This window comes from Dromaius novaehollandiae, chromosome W (assembly GCF_036370855.1).
Source record: "Dromaius novaehollandiae isolate bDroNov1 chromosome W, bDroNov1.hap1, whole genome shotgun sequence".
Taxonomy (NCBI): Eukaryota; Metazoa; Chordata; class Aves; order Casuariiformes; family Dromaiidae; genus Dromaius; species Dromaius novaehollandiae.
This window is the reverse complement of record NC_088130.1, coordinates 45019341-45043875: the sequence shown is the minus strand read 5'-3', so window position 1 is coordinate 45043875 and position 24535 is coordinate 45019341. Positions and strand designations below refer to the sequence as shown.

The 24535-nt window shown below is 35.2% G+C and overlaps 1 protein-coding gene across 2 annotated transcripts in view; it reads left to right on the top strand.

Moving 5' to 3' along the window:
• The window catches only part of LOC112987022 (AP-3 complex subunit beta-1), a 151001-nt gene that overhangs the window by 51932 nt on the left and 74534 nt on the right, over positions 1–24535 (top strand). For both annotated transcript variants that reach the window (XM_064500489.1, XM_064500490.1), the window contains exons 8-14: positions 4279–4443; positions 6743–6840; positions 9307–9361; positions 9442–9513; positions 12022–12084; positions 13019–13151; positions 18378–18487. In XM_064500489.1, the coding sequence (XP_064356559.1) occupies positions 4279–4443; positions 6743–6840; positions 9307–9361; positions 9442–9513; positions 12022–12084; positions 13019–13151; positions 18378–18487 (696 nt within the window). The remainder of the gene's footprint in view (positions 1–4278; positions 4444–6742; positions 6841–9306; positions 9362–9441; positions 9514–12021; positions 12085–13018; positions 13152–18377; positions 18488–24535) is intronic.

The window sequence follows — 24535 nt, the reverse complement described above, 5'->3', positions numbered from 1 at the left end:
GGCAGAGCAATTATATGGCTACTATTTGCACAAACACCTGCCTCCAGATAGCTGTGATGATGTGATTGAGATGTGGGAATTGATGTTTGAAGTCACCTGCAATATGAATGAGTGGAAAGCGGAAATTCACTAACAGTTTGAATTCATTGAGACATGTTGTCCGAATGCGTAGTGACTTCCTGCCTTACTCCTTTTCATCCATTTCCTTTCTTTTTTCCCTAAGGCTTTTTGTTCTCTTGGCTGTAGCTTGACGTGCCTATACTGCAAAGCATTGCATAAATGTGCTTATAAGTAATGCTTTTTCTGTATATTTGTTTAACCTCATCTTGCATGTGTATTATCTTTGAAAACTTGAAAGCAAGTGAAATTCCATAAACTGTATTATTCTCTAGCAGCAAACATTACTTTCTGAAGAAGAGCAATATGATGCAACTGTTAAACTTAAGAATTCCTTGTGAAGAACTAGGTATTCGCCTAGATTTATTCAACTAGAAAGATCAGTGACAGGGAAGGAGGAAAAAAGTATATAGGGCAGGAGAAGGTTAAGTTCTAACATGTACAGCCAGGCTAGTGTTGGGGAAATGGTGTACTGAGAGGGAGAGGCAGGTGTGGAAATACAGTCACAGGCTTTTCTGTTTCCTGTGCATTTTCTTATGAACCTGAGTTACAGATATCTTCGTTAAGGAGAGAAATAGAAGCCTATGGCCTTAAAAATCAATTATACCTAACCTAGGAACATTAATACTTGAATTGCTTCAGGTTACAGAGCAGGATTAGGGCTATTAGCGTGGGCAGCAGCATGTGTTCATGTTTGGATTTCAGTGACGTTTTCCATTAACTCTTGAGTTTGCGGATGTATTGGAGCTGCATTTGGAGATAATTGTAGTATTCTTGTAATGTGTTTTATCCTAAATGGAAAACACATTCTCAACTTTATTGCCATATTAAATGTAATTTCACGCAGGATCTTAGTTAAATGTTAGCTCATTTGCTTAGTAACTTTAACAACAGGCTAATGGAACTTGTTATCTGGCAGTTTCTTCATTTAAACTGTTAATACTTTATGAAGATGTCCCTAAGCTGTACGTCTGGAATAATGTAAAAAAGAATTATGCATGTTCTTTGGCACTAAAATATTCTCTTCTGCACTGGATTATATAAATTGCAGATGATGTGGAACAGAGTCTATTTGCAGTTCCTAGCCTGGAATGCTAGTGGTCCTGCTCTGTGTTTAATCACTTCATTCTCCCAAGGTTCTGAACTTTCTTAGTGATTTGCCAATTTAGAAAAGCTATTAACTGCACAATTAAATCATGTGCTACTACAAACTATGAGCGTACTTAATGCAATTTAACTAAAGGCAGCCACTGAAAGGGAATGCCTCTTTCCTGTCCTTCTCTCTTTACCACCCACTGCTTTCCTTCAGCAGTTCCAGTGGTCCTATGACCACAGTGTGAGCCAGGTCATTTTACTGATCCAGGTGAAAATGAAACCTGCTTAGAAAAAAAAAAAGAATCTTTTAATGGTATGATTAGTCTTACATTGGCTGTGGAAACTGCATCTAAAGTGATTGAAAGGACAAGAGGAAACACTGGAACATTTAAATCTACTTGTTGAACTCTCATGCTGCCACTTCCCTGCCAGAAAGGCTCAACGAGACCCCACCCACGACTGAGCATTATACGGACAGGCTGTATGTTTCTTGCTGGATACCTGCTGCAGGTAGTCTCCTGCTAGGCTTTTTGCCACCCTTATTTCAGTGGTGTCTAGTGCTATGGCTTTGCTTATTACAGGGCAAAGCAAAACCAGGGGAATTCAGCTAGTTCTTCGAGGTGATTTTTTTGCTTGATGGTCTGGGTTCTTGACTATGCTGTGTTGCACCTCAATCATCTCAATAGGGTCAACTCTTGAAGGGTTTGGTTTTAGGTTTTCTGGTTACTAGACCCCGAACTGCTGAACAAAATACTGGTACTTGTGCAGAGTGCTGTCAAGAAATAAGCTTGTCTGTGATAGCAGAAATTATAAATGTAATTTTGCAAATGCTGCAATGTTTTTCTCCTTTTGGCAGTGGTATACTCAGCAGTTCAGGTTGAGTCTTAAGGTGACTAGTGACTGAATGTTTTCACATTTCCTGAAAACTGGTCTCCATATCCATATCAAACTAAGATCATTGGTTTGATCTTAATGAATTTCCGTTCACTGAACTTATTTCCCTGTGTGGTGTCATCATGTTATTTCATAAAATTTCAAGAGATTTGAGAAAAGAAGAATATTCTAAGACCAGAATGAATACTTGACTATCAGAAAAGATCACATTAATACTGCTGCTGTGGGGATATGTAGAAAGTGGTACACTATAAAAATTCTAGTAGGTTTTAAAATAAAAGTTTTTGTAAGAGGCCTAAATTGCTTTGTAATTATTAGGAACTTTGCTTCAAATGTTTCTAACCAATGTTTCTTTAAAAAGAAATGTGTTTAAAAGAATCACAAATGTGTGAGCTCAAGCTCTTTCTTTATAACAGTGATTAATGAGTTAAATACTATTTCCAGCTCTGTGTTCCTCTTGAGTTTGATAGTACTCATATGTTTGCCTGTTAGCAATCAAGGCAGTGACACTGAAGACTGAATCAGTGGAGATAGAATTATCCTGCTTCTGTTAGAGTCACCTTCCTCAGTGCAGGGTTCAGATGCGTTGGGATCAGGAATCTTGCTTTCAAGTTGCCTCTCCTGTAGATAAGGGGAAGGATTCAGTTACCAGTACTCTTGATTTAGCATCTTGAGTTTTTAATTTAAAAGGGTGACTACCCACAGTTTGCTCTGGAGGTCATAAAATGTGTTAAGGAAGGTGTTGACTAAATAAGGAAGTGCCTTTTGGTAGCTGTTAAACATGATGCATACAAAAGTGAACATTTCAATCTAAGGTGCAGATTGCTGGAGAATGAGAAAATACACTAAAGCAATGATCATTGTACCACCCATCCAATGAGTTAACCTTTTTCTGAGCCATCGTTGAAGATAAACTGAGCAAAACAGACCTTTCAAGTGATCTATTATGTTGTTATGTTTTATGAACTTCCTTTGCTAAGTAAAGTGTTTTTCTTGAAAAGTAGGTGAATTTTGTAACCATAGAATAATTTAGGCTGGAAGGGACCTCTGAAGGTCTTCTAGTCCAGTTCCCTGCTCAAGGCAGGGCTGACTACAGAATTAGACTGGGTTGCCCAGGGCCTTTTCATTCAAGTTTTGAAACTTTTGAAGGATGGAGATGCCCACAGCCTCTCTTGGCAGCCTGTTTCAGCGTTTGATCACTCACTGTTCTTTTTCCTAATATCTGATTGTAAATTCCCGTGCTGCAACTTGTTTCCTTTGCCTCCCCTCCTTTCATTATGCACCTCTGAGAATGCCTGGCTCTGTCTTCTCCATAGACTTCTTTTTAATAACATGAAATATATTAATACCATTTAATTACCATTTTAATATCTGGGGTTTTTTACAAACAGGTTGCTTTCTGCCAGCCCTAAGGCCATGATCTTTGATCAGACTGACTCCTAGGCCCACTTGCAGTAAAACAATAAGAAATCCTTCATAATCCTCAGATGGATATATATCTGAAACTGCAAGTGGAGATCTCTGTATGCTGTGGCCTATATACGAAGCCTATGAATGTCAGAAATTAATTTGGTTAACCAAAATATTTTTCTCTGTACCTTGATGTCATTCACTTTTGAGAAAAAGTATCTCAAACTCCAGTGAGTCTAATGAACTTCATCAGGGAAAGCCAGAATCAGGATGCATAACCTTTTAGCCAGTCTAATTTCTTAAAGAACTGCCCTTTGCTTAAGTTTGCCTAAGCTGTTTGCTGTTTTTATGGATAATTTATATATTGCTAGACAGTGCAGGGGATTTGTATAAAGTCTTCAAAACAGAGTGAATTTTGAAGAACTGACATTTTTAGACGTGTCAATATTAGATCATAGGCTCTAAGTCCAAAAGGGACCAATATTTTCACCTGATCAGGTTTACAAAAGATTAACAAAGGCATTTCATTTAATAGTTGATCTTACCTCCACGGAAATTTTGCATATATTATTAAGGCTTTTTTAAATGTTGGTATATTTATTGCTTTCAGCAAACTAGGTAGAAGAGACGATGGCTGGTTTAAAAAAAAAGTGCAAAATTCTTGCATGAAATTGTTTTTTTTTGTATGGTATTTTTTAAATGAATAAAACTGGTCGATTCAAATATTCTGTACGTGTTTCTGTTATTTTTGTCTTTTGGCAGGATGATGACGATGTTGTGGAGGAATATAATGAAAATAATTTCTATGAATCCGATGAAGAACAGAAAGAAAAAGATCGGAAAGTGAAAAAAACCTACGTTATGGACCCAGACCACCGGCTTCTGTTACGGAATACAAAGCCCTTGCTTCAAAGCAGAAATTCTGCTGTACGACAAGTTCAACTTTTTATCAAAAAGGAATTACTAAGTACCTATGCTTATAGAAAATGTAAAAGATTTAGAAAGAAAATCTATACCTCTTTAATGTGGCAACACTGCATAGTAACTGCTACAGGAAAACTGTGGTGGTTCTTTTCTCTTCTACTAAAAATAACTTTTTTTTCAAATTAACTGAGCTCCTGAGTAAAACACCTGAACTGATTGTGCTTTATGCTCCAGGTGTTAAGGACAAAAGAGGTATTTGAATCTGACTTCTGTAGCATGTGGTAACTGTACCATAGCTAGCTGTAAATGCTTAAGTTTTCAGCAGCTAGGATGGCACAAACACTGTCAGTTTTGATGATAGAGACTTTCAAGGAAAATCATAGTTGTTACTGATTCATTAAGTGGTACCTTCCTTTGAGTCTCATATTTTAAAAGGAGACAATTATATGCCTGAATCCTTTGTGAATCCCAGCCTGCTTCTTAGTGTTGGTATCTTGGCAGGATTCCAGGGTAGATACGATATCCTGAGTATAGTGTGTTCTACACTATTTCCAGGAGACTTTAATATGCAGGTAAAGTTTTAGTACCAAGAAGAGTCCCGCTGATAGCTAGTCATTGTGGCATTTCTCAGGCCACAGAACTTTATTACAAACTGAGGTTAGAAATAGTACTTGAGACTACGTATCTTCTGAAAAGACTTCAGTGACAGTGAGTCTAACACATTCCAATGCAAAATGTTCTCCTAGCTTAGCTTAGACAAATTCAGTCTAGAAAGAGGGTCCTTATTTTCTTTAAATCTTGAATCATCTTACACATCTGTTTAGGTTAAGGTGTTATAGGACTTTACAAGAACAATTAGTGAACAGTGATCAGGTCACCTCTTAACCTGTTTTTGATAAGCTAGATGGATCAGGTTTTAGTTCCTCATGTGAAACATATTTCTAGACTCTAATTAACTTGTAGGTCTTATCAAAACCATTTCTAATCGGTCAGCAAACTTTGGAAACAAGTTAAATGCAGCTTTCCAAGAACAATTATATTAGAGCACAACCTCATGCTAAAACCACTGTTCAACATCTATGTAATGTTTCCTCATCTCCTGCAAAGAACAGTTATGTTAGATACCTTTGCCAGCACACTGCATTGAGAATGCTGTTTCAGTTGCTTATCTTCCACATTCTGTAAATCACTTCCTTTGTATCTGTTAAGTATGATATTGATTCTCACAGTTATGATCTTGAACTTTCCAGTATTAAAGTTAACTAGAATGTTTAAGTGCAGTTTGTCAAGTGAAATCATGCTGTTTTGAATTGCTGTTATTACACCAGTTTTTGTACCATTCACAGAATTTACCAGCAGTGATATTATTTGCTTTCACTGTGATTTAGCTTTTTGTCAGATCCTTGTTGTATTATGCTAAAAAAATCTGCTATTTATTTTGTGTTTTCAAATGCTTTTCATCAGTATTTATTTTTTAGAACCACTTTTTGTTTAATGGGTATTTAAGATTTAGGATACCAAGTCAAGTGTCATGATGGCGTCTTTACTTTGATTCTCCTTTCTATGATCTATGTTTAGTTTAGATTGAAAGGTGACCATGATGGTATTGTAGGGAAGGTTGTGGTATGACTAACATGAAGTTCTTCATTTGTCTTTTTACCAGAAGAAAAAGTTGAAAGGCAATTTAAAATCCATAAGTTTTATTATAGCTCTCACTCTTCTGCTTTTTGCTGCTAGGGATGTTTATATATAAACCTATAGCTTCTACTTTTTGTTATTTTTAGACTTTAGAAGTTGCCAGTAAAAGCAGCTGTCATTATAATTTGCATAATAGAGTAATGATGGAGGTTTTTAGTGGAAACTAAAGAACAGGTAATATTGACCCTGTATTTAATAAAAATAAAAGCACAAGCTTTACAGAAGTTTGAAAAAACAGTACTTCCTCATTAATTTGTATAGCTAATGCTAGCAGTACTGCTTATTAAGGATGATATTAGTGTGATTATAATTATGAGTTACCTATCTACATCTTTCACTCTCTGTCCCACTGTATATTATGTCATACAATAAATACTGGTAGGAATGAGAGTTACTTATTAGCTTGGATTTTAGAAATAAAAGTATCTTTCTCCTGGTATCCTTCCTCCCTCTGCCAGTCTGCTTTGTTGATTTCAAAGAACGTGAATATGCAATTTCCTTTCTAAAGAAGAGTGGCTTGGTGGTTCTGCAGGTTTGAAGCAAATGTAATAATTATGTATGGCTATTTTGAATTAACAGGCCATTCTGAATGTTCTTTTTTTAGGTGGTGATGGCAGTGGCACAGCTTTATTGGCATTTGGCACCAAAATCTGAAGCTGGCATTGTTTCTAAATCATTAGTGCGTTTACTCCGTAGCAATAGGTAGGTCATGTCCGTTCTTTGAATTGCTGTCTGCACTTTTTTTGTGACGGTTTTTTGTACGTGCTTGTTTAGATCCAGTGCCATCTGTCTGTCTGTCTATTTAACTATAGCACTATTAGAGTTTCATTTTAAAATTGTACTGTAACATACGTATTTATTCAATAAATGAAAATTCTTAAAAGTAATTCCATCATTTTCAGTATTATGTTCCTACCATAAGCATTTCATTCTTTTTATCACTTTTATTCTGAGAAAAAAGTCATGGTTGATGGTTAGTATAGAAATAGAGACAGTACAAACTAGTTAGCTCGGTTTCTTGAGTTTGTTTAATTATTGGAAGTTTAATTATGTTATGGTTCCTTACTGTCCTGTGAGACACTAAAGTCTTCTAATAAGTACATTCTTTTCCCTCCCTGTATATTGATGACTTCTTAGTTTCTCTGTCAACAACAGAAATAGGTATTTTTAAATCAGCAGTAGACGCTGCTGAATCCCCTACATTTTCTTAATCCTCGAACAGTGCTTTTAAAGAACTAGTTTGTGTTTCATTCAGTCTCACTAAGTTTGACTTGACCATCTTCAGTGTGACCTTGTCATACTTTACTATCAAGGGTGTCATTTGCCATATGCTTCATAAAGTTGATAATACTCCAGAGGGATTTTGTGATTCATAGTATAGGCATATTATGCCAATATTTATGTAACTTCTTTTTTCCAGTTTTTAAATTTTTAGCTTCCATGCGTCTGTTTGAAAAGCCCAAAAGGTGTGATAGAAAGTTATTTTGAAAAAATCTTAATATTTCAACTCCTAACTAAATATGATCTTCTTGGATAGAACTTAGCTATGAAAATGACTTATTTTTAAAAAGTAGGTAGCATTGAACAGACAAAGCTTAAAAAAATGAAAAAGAAAAGAAAAGAAAAAGTCGCTTTAGTTGCATCTGACAAGACTGCTTAGTTTAAATTTTGCATGCCCAGTCACCATAGAACTGTTTCTTTGTGAACTTCTTGAGCTCACCCTTGGCTAATGTATCTATCATTTGAAAGTTAGACTATTAGGGAAAAATAGGGCTTCTTAGAGTATTTATGTTTTTATTTCAGATAAAAATGTATTGCCTTTATTTTTCTATATTTAGTTTTATAGTACAGGATGCTTCTAATTCTCTTTATGCAAAGGTAAATAGAATAGATAAAGCAGTTTAGCATATTTACAGATAATGTATAGAACTAAACTCATATTCACAGGTTGAAAGGCGGCTTCTTGCACATTGTTTATTCCTCATGGTTATATCCAGATTTCTCCAAATAAGAAATTATTCTGTCTTTCCTATATCTCAACTAGTTAGTCTAAAAGCACTAATCTTCTGACTTTTATATGTTAAATGGGTTGTCTGTTCTCTGTAGCCAGTCTGCATGAAATGCTTGCTAGTAAAGACCCACTTTGAAAGAAGCTTTTGTTGTTCACCCTTTAAGTTATATGCCTATGGCCTTTAAATTAATGTCAAATACATTGTGATCTAGTGAGGGCTAGAGTGCCTGGAAGAGCATTTCATAGTGATTTCCAGTCTTGGTACATCATGCATGGCTAACTGGTTTGCATGTACTTATATAAGAATTGCACAAAAATAGGTTTAAAAGGTATTAGGTACTTCTGTATTATTACATTGCTTTGCAAGCGACAGCTGTAATTGCCACAGGTCTATTCTACAGTTTTGAATAAGAGGAGATAATTGAAGAGATGATTTGTCTGTTAAGGTGTGATTTGCATCATGAAAGAATTTGAGGACCCATGGTTCAGAAAATTTGACTGTAACTACTATAATTACTTAGGCTTTAAACAATTGGTTGACTTGCCTGTGTTATAGTGCTGCTTTTTAATAGATGCATGAACCTGTCTATATACTGCAAGTCACAGGAGAGCTTGGCCTTTTCTGAGAACTATAATCAACAAATTATTTCAAGACAAAAAAAGCCAAGCTAATTCCTGGTAGTGCAAGTATTAGCTGTTGCTTAGCTAATGCAGCAATTTCTACACTATAGATAAAGTCTGCGTGTTTTCTTTCTCATCTATGTCGTCCTGAACATTTAAATTTCAAGATGGTGCAAAAAGCGGTGTGCGCTGTGTCTGGAGAAGCCAACATGCAAATGTTTTAAATGAATTGTTAATTTTTTTGTTTAAACAAAGACCTAACACCTACAAGAAGCATTGCACCATTACATTGATGTTGGGGATGTTTTTTGCATATAAAAGTTTTTAAGAACGATAGCTTGGTTTTGTGACGCATTTTGCTGTGAAGATGATGATTGACTTGTGACAATTTGCACTAAGCTTTCTCTTCTTATGTGTTTGTGCCAAATCAAATGTACTTTGGGCTCAAGTAGAATTGGTCTGTCTTTGCCATGATGTGTTAATCTATGTATCCATAATTTTGTAGACTAACTCTTGTTTTTCTTTTCAAATTCTAGGGAGGTGCAGTATATTGTTCTGCAAAATATTGCCACTATGTCAATTCAGAGAAAGGTATACCTTCTTTGGAATTTTCTAAGTTACATTTTATATTAAGCACAGGCAAGCTACTTAAATAAGTTTTGTTCTTTCAGGGCATGTTTGAACCTTATCTGAAGAGTTTCTACGTTAGATCAACTGATCCAACAATGATCAAAACACTGAAGGTGAGTTTAAAAGAATTCATCTGCATACTGCTGGACAAATCACCGTTTGCAACAGGAAAGTGAAATTTTCTTGTACTGCTATGACATACGTTATTCTGTTCTGTTCCTTTTCCATTAAGAAGTCTAGCATTGTGGCTTTTAGATAAGCCCACAAGTGTCCTTCAAGCTTGTCAGACTGTCTGGAAATTTCTCTTGATGTTGTGGTATAGATGGCAGATGGACTGTGTTTTCTGCTCAAGTTTTTGATATTTTTCAGTGATACAGAGCATTACTATTCCTTTTGATCTATCCTGCCATTCAAGCATTTAGAGTTAGGCTGTTTTCATAAGAGGGAAAAATCTTCTCAATTGAAGAGAAATGACATCACACTGTCTTTAATACCCTTTGCTTAAAAGGAGAGTTTCAAGTATGTTTCACCAAATAAAGCAGGAGTCAAATATGGGACAATGCAGGAGTCCCAAATCCCCTGTCAAGTCAGCATTCAACTGGAGAAATACTTTAGGCTTTTCTCAAAGCCGTATTTCAGTGCCTGTTCTGGGCTGTTTTCTTCTTGTTTTCAAGGAAACATAGAATCCTTGACAAAACAGTAGTCAAAAAGCAATCTGCTATTTGTGTGTATTTTCACTTGTCTTTGCTTTCTGGATTGTCATGGGCACTTGTGGTTAGGAGTGAAAGGTACAGGTATATTAAACTTGATTTTTTCCATATTATTAATTTACACATATTTGCACGCATTACGTGCATGGAGTGGTGCAGTCTAAGATAGCTATACGCAAACCATGTTATTTTTATTAGTCCGATATTACATCTAAGGAAATTTGAGACATAAGGAGATGACAGGATCTTCCCCAAATTTAATGATTATGAAAGCTGGTGAGAATACTAGTAAGACATACTATTATTCAGGAAAAGTCATTGACCTCTGAACTCCTGAAAAAATTTAAAGTTGATGTCAGTTAGAGAATTCAAATATAACACAACAGTGAAAGTCTGGAGAAGTAGAAATTGTGCTCTTTTCTTTCATCCTGCCTCAGTTCTGTCTTGCTGACTGAAGAGTTTCAGTCTACCTATGATGTTACATACTTGGGAAAATCTTGTGCTTCTCTGTACCTTTTTTAGTTCTACATTGTCTGCTTTAAGATGGGGGGACCAGACCTACAGCAGTATTTAAGATGTAGGGATACCTTTGAATTCATCCAGTTCACTGTTAATTGCTGTCTTGCTCTTTTTCCTTCCAAACACCCAGTTTACTTTTCTGACCCCTGCTTAGCATTGAGCTTATTTTCACGGCATTGTCTATTTTAACCACGAATACTCTTTCAAGGTTAGTAGTAATCAGCTCAGCACCCATCATTTTCTAAGCAAAATTAGGGTGTCGTTCCTTACACTACTTTGCAGTTGGGTTGAGTTGCACTTTCTTTTGACCTTTTATCAACCAGTCATCTAATATTTTAAGATTTAAGCAGCTCTTCTTCTAAGTCAGCCTTTTGTCTTCATTTCTCTGAAAACCTTAGCATCAGCAGGAAACCGTCATCTGCCTTTTCATCCCTTTCACAGTTTGTGTGAATATGTTGAAAAGCAAGATCAACAAAGATATTTGTGGGATTCCATTGATAACCTTCTTGAACTGTAAAACCAGTCATTTAGTTCTGTTCATTCCTGTCCTTCTTTGGCCACTTCTTATTCTATGCCAGCTACATTTATTTATGACTCTTTGGTGAGAGGCCTTCTCAAATGGTTTCTGAAGTACAGGTGGACTCTATCAATTAAATCTCCATATCTGTGTGCATCTATCTCTCAAAATGTCTTCCCTTTACAGAGTTGTCTTTTTCTTCAGTTTACCTCATTCAAGTTGGCTTGGAATTCTTTCTGCTTGAAAGTTAAAGCAGCTTGGAAGTATAGCATCTTAAAAGTGTATGCCCAGTGTTGTACATCATCCCCTTCTTCACCAGGAATTAGGAAAAGGCTTCTTTGGGTGCAGTGCTGTTGGTGTTGATTAAGAGCTAAACCATTTCACAGAAGCAACTGTTTCTGATTTAAACTGTTTCCTGGTTTAAAGATCCTTTATCACAGTTCCTCCGAATGTTATGGAGATTTCATTTACATCTCCCCAGCTGCTGTTACGCTTTCCATTATTTCTTCTTACTGTGTCACATGGCTTTCTAGGCTATGCCGTCCCTATATGTATCACATTGGAAACCATCCTGCCAGAAGTATTTCAAGTCCATTCAAAAAGGAACACAACACTGTAAAACTACAGCTCATAGAAAATGCGTCAATGAATCTTAAGAGTACTGTTTTGAAACCCTGCATTTACTTGCCTGGAGAATATTCCTTGTAAATGTGATGCTACCATCAGTTTATACTAAAATCTGCTATATCTATTAAATGCTAAGTGGTATTTCTAATAGTATTATCTTTTACTTATGCACAATAATAAGTGGTATATATGGTACTGTTTCTAATGTTTTATTTTAACTTTTAGTAAAATACTTTTTTTTCTTGTAGCTTGAAATCTTGACAAATTTAGCAAATGAAGCCAACATATCAACTCTGCTACGAGAATTTCAGGTTTGTGGAGAAAATGTATTCTTCTTACATAAAATGCTTTCTACTGGCCAACTGCAGTCGTTGAGTATTTCATCTAGACTCTTAAAGTCTTAAATTTTTCCAGTTAAAGTCTTTTCCAGGTGGTCCAGTGTTCTCTGAATAGAATTGTGAAGCAGTCTTCATATCATAATGGATAATGGAGCTTTTTATGTTTGAAAAGAAGTTTCAATGTTTTGTTTTAATTCTCCTTCCAGCTGCAAGAAAGTGAGGGGAAAAAACCTCAAGCTGTTCCAATTTCTTTAAAACAAATCCTACCAACTTGAGTCACACTTTAAGACACTGGAAGGTAGTGTCTTAATTCTAGCAATATTTGCTGATTAGCATTTATTGCCAGACCACTTTTCTGCAAGTCATTTGATGGATAAAATAGTATTATCTGCCATATTTTCTCTAATACCTGTATATGCATCAGCAAGATGTTCTGCCTATATGGCGAAACAGTGTTTGTCCTTCTTTGCTTCCTCTTTGCCTATGACACCTATTTTCATTGCTTCAGTTCTCTGGCTGGATTTCTCTGAAAGGTGCCATTCTCAGGCAGGTAGGTTATTCATAGTTTCACAGATGCTTCTGGTTAAATGAAGTGAAACCTCCCTGAGGAGAGAACTCATAAACTCCTTCAACCTTGCACTCAAACTAATTGCTGTTTTTGGGTAATTGCCCCCTGTCCCAAGCTCTCTTGAAATCAGAGGTTCCTATGGCCATTGGTGACTAAGGCTGTCAAGAAAATGTCTTCTAAAAGCAAAAATGAAGTGAAAAATAAAAAAAGTATAAGTTCTAATGTATAGTGTAGCTTTCTAAATTCAATTTATTGTATGGTACATTTATGAGGATAATGTGGTAAGTCTTTCGTTGACAGGACTACTGTATTGACTAATGAAAATCCTGTTTTCCTCAGACTTATGTGAAAAGCCAAGATAAGCAGTTTGCTGCAGCTACAATTCAGGCTATAGGCAGATGTGCAACGAACATCACCGAAGTGACTGACACATGCCTTAACGGCCTAGTATGTTTGCTGTCCAACAGGGATGGTAAGCTAAAAAAGTTTGAAGCACTTGGAAATGCTCTCATAATCAATGGTTGCTTATTTTCTCATTTGGTACAGAGATTAACTCCATGTGGCCTGCAATGATGTTTTTACCTGTTTGTTTTTTTTCTTAAAATCCCTATAATTACAATATTATGGTTTTGTGGTTATCGTAGAGAATACTAGTAGAAATCTTGCTGATATATATTTAGTTGTATCAAAACAGTTAGCCTGTAGAGGGTGCTGAAAGCTTGGAATGGCTTTTTTCATGTGTATCAATGCCTAACTGGAAAAAAAATTAAATAGTTTTAGGATAAACAGCCCCTAATTTAGCTTAATCTTGTAATCTAGCCTTACGTTATTTTTATATGGTGAAATTGAGTTGGAAGTTAATAAAGAACACAACAAGGAGCAGATAAGGCCAAATAGTATATAGCAGCACTGTAAACGACTATCTGATAATATTGTATATCCCTACTAGTTAGCAATAAATATTACGCAGAAGGAAGTCAATAGGAGAATCAAAAGATTATAAAATGTCCGGTCTACATGAATATGGTAAATCATGAGAAGAAAAACAGATGTAATCAAACAGAATAAAGTCAGGAAGGAGGAGCAGCATGTAATATTATCCCAAATGTTAAAACACAGATCTTAATATTTTGAATTTATGTCCATTTGTTTTACTGATGGTGACCAGATTTTGTAAAGTTCTCAAACAGAAGTCTTAAAATTAGCCAACGTTCTTGACTCTCCTATTCATACTGGAAAGCTATAGTAAAAACTTGTTCCTTGTATGGTTAGAAACATTACTCTGATTTCCAAGATAAATGTACTTATATCTACTGTACACATATCTACTGTACACACATTTGCTTGTTAAGTAGTACTTCCTTAGCTTACAGGTCTTCTCCCCATAGCACTTGGGGTTTTTTACCCTACTAGTGTGTTTATATTCCTTGTTATAAATATCCTCTAACTTCAGTTTTGTTGATTAGCTTGAGTCAACATTGCGTTTTTTTTTTTTTTTTTGTATGATGACTTCCATTTCTTTATTGCTCCAGTAGCATTTCCAATTCAATTTTTTCTTTTGGGGGGGGGGGGGGGAAGGAGGGGAGGGGAGGGAAGGGAAGAACGCCTGATCAGAATTGTACAGAAAACACTAGAGGAGATCTACCCTAAGCTTTGTAAAGCAGCATTATCCTCTCCATATCTACTGCAAATAGTACTGGTAATACTAAGAATGTCTTTAACAAGGACACCACTTTGGTAGGGTGTAATCCTCCTGTGACCCAGTGATACACCCAGATCTTTCTCTTATTTTGTTATTTATAAACTGTGAGTCCTTATTCTCCCCCCCATCAACTTGTATAAGAAACTTTTCTGAAATGGCAGTGTATAGTTTGGTGGATTTTAAGCTATGTAACTTTAATTTTCTATTACTACAGACCTTCTGGTCCCTTTTTGCTTTTCTGGTCCTCCACTGTGTTTAAAGTATCTTCCAACTTTGTTTGTAAGGCTATTTCTGCAACAAGCCTTTGGGTGTTTTTTTGTTTTGTTTTGTACTGCAGTCAGTAATGAGCATATTAAAAATAATAGCTTGAAAGTTTGCTCTTGATTCCACTTAATTTTACTAGCAATCTTCCTCTAGGTCAGTAGGCTCCTTTCAGCATGGTACGATGTCCCCATTTTTCCATAGAGATAGGATAGGATAATTAAACCATCACTTTAGAATACTGAATTAGTTGCATAATAATCCTTCTTACTGTTTTCTTGCTTCATTTTTCTTTTTGCTGATCAGGAACTGAGATAAAAGAAAATGCTTTTCTTACAGCTTCTCAACTTAGTCTTTCTTTCAAAGTAATTCCCTCTCTGTAATTTTATGTACCTATGCATGCCTATATAAAGGTCTGTTTGAATAAGGTTAGTTTTCTGAAGTTTTCTCGGCCAGTTGTAAGTAACTGTCTAGTAAATGCTTCTAAAGATCCTAAAAGATGTATTTTATTGTATTTTACAAATCTTACAAGTATCTTCTTGTGCTTACAATTTTTGAGACTGCAAAGGATACATTTCGGATCTTTCAAACCTGGCAGCTGTCAAATTACCTTACCGTAGCTGCAGTGTCTTTCTGATTCTTTTCAAGGAAAGAGCAGGAAGGCATAATTTACATGGTACCTTTACTCCGGAGGTAGGAAATTACCACTACTTACAGTTTTCTGAACTTGAAGAGTTTTGGAGATGGGATAGAGAAAAAAGGAGATTTGGTTTATATAAAGAGAAATCTGTCTGGGTAGAATAGAGTTGTGGTAAGTCCATGTTTGGTCCTGCATTCTTCCAACTTTCATCTTCAAGGGATGCAACTAATGTTATGGTTGAGAGATGTCTTTGTTTGCAGTGCTACTTCTTCCAGAGTTGTTCCAAGTCTGGAAGCAGTTTTGCTGCCTTTGTGTAGCACAAAGGCCAGGTTGATAATTTCAGCGGTTCTAAGGTCACTGGAAGCGGAGTCGACCAAGACTTCTCTGCACTGTTTTGTTATTATGGGGAATTCGGTGGAGTACCCAGAAGAGGCAACCAAACTAATTCTATCAAATCAAAACAGAATCTTGAAGAAGTAGCTGGTGGCAAAATCACAATTCCCATTCTGTGCTCTTCTAGAAAGGCCTTTATTGAAGATGCAAGCCAGTATTCAAGCGTACGATGGATCTGGGGTGGAACATGTGCCAGTAGTCTTTCTGTAACTTGGGTGCTGAGAGGCAGAGTGTAGTTGCACATAACTGTCTCTTGAGGAGTCAGTCAGGTCCAGCTGGGATTAACTCTTCACAGAGCTCTTTGGGTGCCTCATCATTGAACTTTCTAGTTCCTGTATGTGGTGTGGAGCTTCTGTGATTTATGGGTTTTTTTGTTTGTTTGTTTGGGTTTTTTTTATGTTTTTAGGCTCCAGTTTCCCTGAATAAGAGAAAGTTGACTATAAAAAAAAAAAGCACTCTTAAAAGTACAAATAAAATTTCAAGAGCAATTCCCCTCTTCCCCAGCCTTGTTTATGTTGAGGGCTGAGAATTGTTTTCCTTCCTCATCTGCTGAAGGAAGCACAGAAAGAAAAGTTATTTTTGTAACATTTGGCATTTGACTGATGTATTTCTTTTAAGCAATTGCCTCAATAATTTGAACTGACTGCTGGCCATGCTAAGATGGCATAGAAGTCATTTTAGATATAAGAGACAGCTGGGATTATAGGAAGTCTCTTTTGTCTGTCTGGAGTGCATATACTAGAGATCTTGTAGGTTTTTCTCAGATGATTTTTTTTTTCTGTTAAAAGTTGCACAAAGCTTATGAATAATAGAGAATGTAAAAATGATTGTACGACAAATAATTAAAACACTTTTTTCCCTAACAATCTATGCAAATTTGGTAGGTTCTAAAATTACTTGAACTGTTAATACCCCTTAAGTAACTACCTATCTACTAGAATTACTATCAGAATGAAGTAAAAGAAAACTAGCTGTGTGTAACATTCCGTTTATAGGTATTGATGTGCTTTTGTGTGTACTTTCTTATTTGGAATCTAGACTCATGTGAAAGGGATCGTGCTAGTGTACTTGCTTACAGTTCTGATTCAGTTCTTCAAAGTTGCTCCAACAGATTGCATTAAAGTAATTCTATGGCGATACTTCATACTGTGCACCTCGGTTTGTCATGGTCAGTTCTACAATGTCAGGAAGTGTTTTTAATGACAACTACATGACCACCTCAGTCTTTTGGGTTCTGTTTTATTTTGCTTAGCCACTCTGCCTGTTAAGTAGTATTGCAGAGCCTTCAGTGAGAGAAGTTATCATCCCAGTGTTCCCTGCTCCAAATATTCCAGGTTGTCATTTTTAAAAATTGAGAATTTTCTTCTTATTTTAATAACTGGAAATAAGAAAGCAGACACAACACTGTCAAAATAAAATTGGTCTGTAGAATTGTGTAAGTCCTTGGGATATATGAAGTAGATATATTATGAAATTGATTTTCTCTCTCTAATTATACAATTTTAACCTTGCTTCAAGAAATTAGTCTAGAGAAATGACTGAGATGTCATGTCAAATAAAGGATGACACAGAAAGCTACAAGCTAAAGCTTAAGCTCTTCAGAGGCTTAAGGCATAATGGCACATACTTGCAGCTTTTAAACAGAAATTCTCCATTAAGAAGTTTGCTTTCTAAAAAACACAATAAAGATTTTAGAGATTTCTTCCCTCATGCCCTCCTTCTGAAACATTAGCTTGCTTGATTACTGAATGAATTGCAACTGAATGTTCTATGTGTCAGACTAACTCTTCAAATATAAGAATACTTATGTGATGCTTGAGGAAAAGTAGATGCACTTTTTCTTTATTTTCAGCATTTATAGTTTAGGAGAAATAGTGATTCCGTTTTCATAGTAGAAATGAAAATTAAAATTATGGTGAACTCTTACAGTCTTCTTTTGTTTTGATTTCTGTCTTGGCCATGTTTGACTTTCCTTCATCTTTCCTTACAGCAGGAGTTTGTTCTTGCATAGAAGCTTACCTCTGCACCAGTGGGTTTTTTTTTCAGCTTCAAAAATTATACATTTCATACAAGTTGATCAGACTGTGAATGTTACTTGTTACAGTAGTTAAGCACTCCAATGCATGACTTTGACATAAATCTTACAACAGCTTGCCTATTTAGAAGCCTCATTTGAATGTACTAGAAGTTAGGTTACGGACCTGAGAGAGACCCTTTAGAAGGTGAAAAAGTGCAAAGAAAATGCTTAGCTATTTCTCTTGTTTATGAATAAGCTGACACTTTTAACAGTGTGTATTTGATTGAAAATTAAACAGGTGTTTGCACTTATAATGCAGATACCAAATTATTTATGACCCTGCATAATTTTAATGATGCCAAACAGATTGTTATTCTGCAAAAATACTGATATTTTGAAAAGCAAAAATAGAAAGAGCAATTTTACCAGAACAATTTCAAAATGTACATGATAAGATGATATTTTTATATTTAGAACATTTCTTTGTCCTCTTTTTGCTGCTCGTAACTTGTATCCAGAGGCTGAACATTTATTACTTAATAAAGTAGTTTACATCTTTGTAAGTAGAATTCAGTTCTGCAAAGCATATTTTGAAAACTGATAACATTTTACAATATTACTTATGACTTTCTTTTGCATAAATGCTTTTAAGAGCAATAATTTGAGGGTTTTTTGTCTTAAACAGAAATTGTAGTTGCTGAAAGTGTCGTTGTCATTAAGAAATTGCTGCAAACTCAGCCAGCACATCATGGTGAAATTATTAAACATATGGCCAAACTCTTGGATAACATAACAGTGAGTATTTGTGCACAGTTCCTTGTTCTCCTTGATGACTGATAAAAATTACACTATCTCCATTGAATTTGGACCATAAATGAAATATATTAAGGAACGGATATGTTAAAGAAGTAGAATATAAGTTTTTATTTTTGACTTTTTATAAAATATTGTTTTCATGGAAGAGGAAGTAGAAGCTATCAGATGGGATCAATTTATGTCTCACATCTGGGAAGTTATTTTGAAAGAGATAACTGGAAACATTGTGTATTTTCTAGTACCATTAGGCCAAGATGAAATGGAGGTTTAATCTTTAGCACAAGGAATGGTAAGTTGAAATGAAAATACAAAGAAAGCAGCTCTAACCTTAAGGATTTTCAACTGTCTTCCTGATGTGGATGATGTGGATGCTTTTTTTTTTTTTATTATTATTATCTTTAATCTTTTTCCCTCTCCACCAGACCACATTACCTTCCTCCCCTGGTACCAAATACACTACTGTGGACTTGTTACAGTGCTTTTTGTCACACTTTTATCTTCTGGATATTTAAAATTCTGTGACATTTAACATTAAAATTTGGGTTATTGTCTATTATCTACCCTTAGATTAAATTGAAGTTTAGATATGTCAGTATTTACTACCCAAATTCTCCTCACAGTTTAAGTTATTGATAAAACACGTAGTGTTGTGTTCTAAATTATAGTGTAGTGCCGAGGACTTAGTTACTTGTTGCCTTATACCCCAAAGGTGACAGAATTTGATGTCACGAATAGACAGCTATAAATGCTCTAAAAAGGACTGTTCAGTTTGAAATAATTGATCACATTTATTGATGATGGAGTAAAGTAGCTTCTAAATTGTTGAATCTTCTATTTTCCATAGTTGAATTTGGGAAAGTTTGGATATTAAGAGGGAAGAATAGTCCATGCTTTCTGAATAGCTTAAACAAATCTATCTTTGGCCATTAAAAAGGGGGTTTAAGAACAGGTGGTCAAACTTGATAATTGATGTCAAGAAAATGTAATTCTACTGGATTGTTCATATGCAAGAATCTAAGGAGGTTCTAAGGCAATGCAGGAAAGGTAGTGCTGCTAATTACTTATCAAATGAGCATTGCCTATTTTATAATAATCACCTGTGATTTCAGAACAAAGATTGTAATATTTTGATTAATAATTATAATCTCATGAATTGTATATAATCTTATTATATATGTCTTCTGGCACCTCACCAAATAAGTTTGTCATTTTACTTCCATATATTTATTATACAATAGGAAATAGGCATTTTAAAACACAAATATCCTATTTAACATTTGGAAGAGTTTTGTAGCTAACATTTATTTCATACAGTGAATTCTTCTGAGACAGTATTTCAAGTTTTAAATACAGGGGTTTTTGGAAAAGAAATAAACCCCCTTTAAATTTGCAGGAGGAGAAAAATAAGACACAGCGCCATACTGTGCCATGCTAACATTCTGCAGTAATGAGGTTGCATAGGATAAAGGCAGTAGATAGTGGGAGAACAGTTTGTAGAGTTGAACAGTCACAGGAATAAGGTAAAAAACTAAATCTGAATCTTAGCTCAGCTTCTTATTCAAGAAGGGGGCAGTCACAGTGATTCCATAAGCTTTCCAGGAAGATCGTTGTACATCTTGGTTTACAGTTATTCCCTGTAATTTTTGAATAGTAGCTTCTAGAAATGTCCTCATTCTTCTCTTCATAATTGTTCCTCATTATGTTTGGGGTTTTGGATTAAAGGACAGATTTGGAAGTCCATGTTTGTTATTTGAATATGTCATATTTAAATAATTCTCCTGAAATATTTTGCACCCCTTATGTTTGAAAATGGATATATTCCTTCAGACACTTCTGAAAAGGATAAACATATTTTTACATATGTTTAAGGAAAATATATTTGGATCGTATAATTACCTAAAATATAAGCTTGAAATCTAGTCATTTAATAAAGACTTCTTGGAATATCCAAGATCTGCATGTGTATTTTAAAAATTTAGCTCACTGGCAAGAGTGGTTGTGAACTGACATAACACAGTTGCCTCAGCTTTGTCTACTATAAGAAATAAAGCAAGGCTTCCTGAGCCTTATTACATATATAAGTATACTTACATGCATGTATGTGTCTTGTCCAAACCCCCTGCTCAAGCAGAGGGCACGTTGCCCAGGACCCTATCCAGATGATAAGATATGATCTTAACTGAGCTTAAAAGTAACCTGAGGGCAGATAAATACTTTGCTCCTTCTTAGAATTGAATTGAATTTAATACTGTATAAAACCTGGCAGAAAAAATGATTGGAATTAAATAAAATTAAATAGAAAAACATTTAATCAAGGTGAAAATCAGTTTTTGATTGTTCTACCATGTTTTAGTTTAGGTAGGTGGTGAACTCTTACTGATTTCGTTTATTTTAGGGGCTGTAAAACAGATGGAATGGTATTTTGGGTTGTTTCCTGAATTTGTTGCATTCATGTTGTTACAAATTTCACTTGTGTTAGGCTGAGATTGTCATTTTCAGTGAAGAAGTGCTTAGCTGACCCTGGATTAAAGGAAAAATAATCTTTCATAGCAATGTTTCTTTCAGGTCATCCAATCTGAAATTTACTCATTCTTGTGGAAGATCTTCAGAAATGACAGGATGGATAAATAAGCTAGATATATCTGACCAGCTATAAGTAATAAATGAAAAGTTAGGAGGTTTGATTAAAAACTACAGAGCTCTTTTAGCCTATGCTATGATACTCCTTAAGTTCTATAGTAAGTGTCCATCTGTTTGCCCTTTAATTGACATCTAGTATGCACCCAAAACCAGTGCTTTTTTTCTACTTTCCTTTTTGTTGTAGTTTGTATATCTAAACTTTTACTTTGGGTGTGCCCAGGCAAAGATCTATGGTTTTGGGGGGTTTTTTAATGGTGTTTGAGTACCTAGATCTTTATGTAGAACAGCTTGAGCTAGCTCCTTTCTTCCATGCACTTCAATAGCTGTAACTGAAAAATAGTCTGTTAGTGTTCTGAAGATATTAATCAAGAGAATAATTGGGTCTCTTTAAATCTCTGCTTTTTAAAACCCATACAAAATGTTCCTGTTCTGACTGCTAATATGTCAAGTTAATATACTCTTGTATATTTACCATTTAATGACTTAGTAAACTGAGAGCCAGAAATCTAAGCAGTGCTAGTCTGTGCTAGGTGTTCACTCTGAGGGAAGCTTAGTTTTGTCTGTATGCTTTTTAGAGTGGCAGGAATTAAAAAATTATAGAAAAGGGGTGTTTAGAGAAGAATGATACTGGCTCAGTCTAAAAGTCCTTGTAATAGAACAGGAGCATCTTCAGCTGTGGCCAGTAACTGGTGCTCTAGGGAGAGAGTAAAAGAGAAGAGCAAGTTCATTGTGATACTTCTCCAACGTACTTTTGCAGATTCTGACTGAAAGCTTGATGTCGCTATCCACATCATCATGTGGATAATCTAAAAACCCTAGTCTGGTTAATCTCTCCTTATGTTTTGTATCTCTGATCATCCTGTCCCCCTTCTCTGTATCTTTTTTGATACTTCTCTTTCATACTGCGACTGCTCTAAGTACAGAAATTTTGTGCACTGATGTAATGATATTATTTGTTTTGTATTATTTGTCTTGCTTTCCTAGTGTTGTTTGCCTTTTAACTTCTGCTAAACGTTGAATTATATTTCCAGAGAATTGTAGAATTGTTCATGATTCCAGGATATCTTTCCCCAGAAATAGTCCTGAGTCCATCACTATATGTAGAGTTGTTTTTCTGAAGTTCTAGTATTAGTGTATGAACTCTATCTATATCACTTCTGCTTAATTCTTAAGTATCGTTAATAAGTTGCCTTCAACTGTTCATGCTCTCTTTTAGTTTTGATTACTCTGAATAATTTTGTATCAGTAAAGTTTAGTCTCCTCACTAGATAGCCCTCTTGTAGGCTATTTGCAAATCTGTTGAGCAGCATGTTTTCTTCTACAGATCCCTGTGGGACTTCTGATAATTGCTTTTCATTGTAACCATTTTTCTGTTTTTTCTAGTCCTCTTTTTTAATTCATGAGAATGCCTTTCTACCACTTGAACGATTGGTTTTTCAAAGATATTGATGAGCTCATCAGATGTGTGTCATATGGTACATGCACTTCTAGAAAGGTAATGACAGGAGAGAGTTTCAGAATAGTTTGGTCTTGATCTTCCTGCACCCTCACAAACAAGATCTTAGATATCCAAAAGTATATTTTGGGACAATGATATTTCTTATTGGCCTGATCCATCCAGTTTTAATAAAAGCATAAATGCTTAAAAAGGTGCAGGAATACTTTACAAGCAGCAACTAAATTTGATTTACTTCTAGAATACTAGTACAGAACTGCTGTTAGTTTTCGTGTTTGGATTGGTTGTATTACAGTTGCACATGATGTCTTCAGCATCAATGTTTGATGCTATATGAATTCATAAGAAATTATCTCTTTCGGAACACCTATGGTCCACAGTTTGTCAACCCGCAAAAACTTGCAGTTTTAAAGTGGATTGGTTAGGCTAGCTTGATTAAACTGGATTAACATGAGACACTTTTGTTTAGATTTGAAGTATGCCTTATTTGATTTACCTTGATTCATTTTAGGAATGAGTGAAGCTCAATCAGCCTAACAAGAATTAGCTCTGAGTCGGAATGTCTCGATGCTGGTCTATGTTTGTGCATTTCCTCAAATAAACAAGCGGCAGTAAGCCTACTGCAGCTCCAAATTAGTTTCTCCCTGTTGTTTTTAGAAAAATAATTTATGATGATACCTTGTACCCTGCAGTGATTGTTTTCTGAGTGATGGGAATTTTGTAATTCTGGTATGATTTTTCTCGTCTTATCTCGCATAGCACTAATAAGCTAGTTTTTTCTTTTGCTGGCTGGCGAACTTTGATGTCCTCTTTTTTCCTTACAGAGATATTTCTATTTCCTTCTGGAATACGAGAATATGAGCTAAGTCTGAAGCGCTGTCTAATTTAGAGATGAAGAGGAGCACTTTTAAATGATTAAGACAGAATAAGGAGTTGCAAGTTTAGAAGGAGAATAAAATAGATGCACTTAAATTTGGAGAGATTAATACCTGGAAAAAAAACACATCACTGGAAGCAATTAAAAACTATTAATTACCGAGGAAGTGAGGTTTTGGTTGGGATTCTTGTCACTAGACTAGGTGATTAGGAGTTTTTGACACTCATTCCTCTATCTGTTCATCCAACAATAACAAATGTAAGATCCTCTTAACTATTTTTATGTAGATCCTGCTTTTTGCTAGTTTTCTGATATGGCCTCCTAGCAGAGACACTTTGCTTTCTTTAATTATGTTCTCCTCTCTGTCAATTTTGGGAAGGTGTCACAGAGTATGAGCTTTATAGTTCGTATGTATTTCAGTTCTGCAGGCTTCAGATTCTAGCCACGTTTTTTTTCTCTTCTAGGATATGCTTTAATAATGCATCTTTAAATCTTTAGATATAAAGCTTTAATGAGTGTTTCTCTTAATTTGATCATTTATTTACTTGCTCTAATATCAATATAATGGAGAAGCTGCTTTCTTTTTTGAAAATGTGGCCTTTGGGACATTGTACCCACAGACACTGTATACTGAATTTGAAGCAAGTATTTAGGTTGAATAAAGCACAGAGAAAAAAAGAGAACACTATATAGGAGGGGGCAGTCATCAGTAGAGATCCTTTTTTAAAGAAATTTTATGTGTGGATGTTCAAATAATGGAGGAGTCCTTGAAAGGTTTTACCATTTGAAAACAAAAAGCAACACTTGTCTTTTACTCCTTTCCTGTGTGCCTTTCCTTCTTGCTGACAGTCTGACACTTCACATCACTAACATCCCTTTCCTTGTTTTTGATTCCAAGTAAAATTTAAAAGTTGATAGATGTGAATGTAGAAAATTAGATCTAATTTTTTATTTGTTTGAGTATCTACTTAGTCTTTTCATGACAAAAGTAGATAACCAGCATTGATGATTTTAAGATTTACTTTGGTGTGGTGTAGTGTCTAATAAGGTTAGA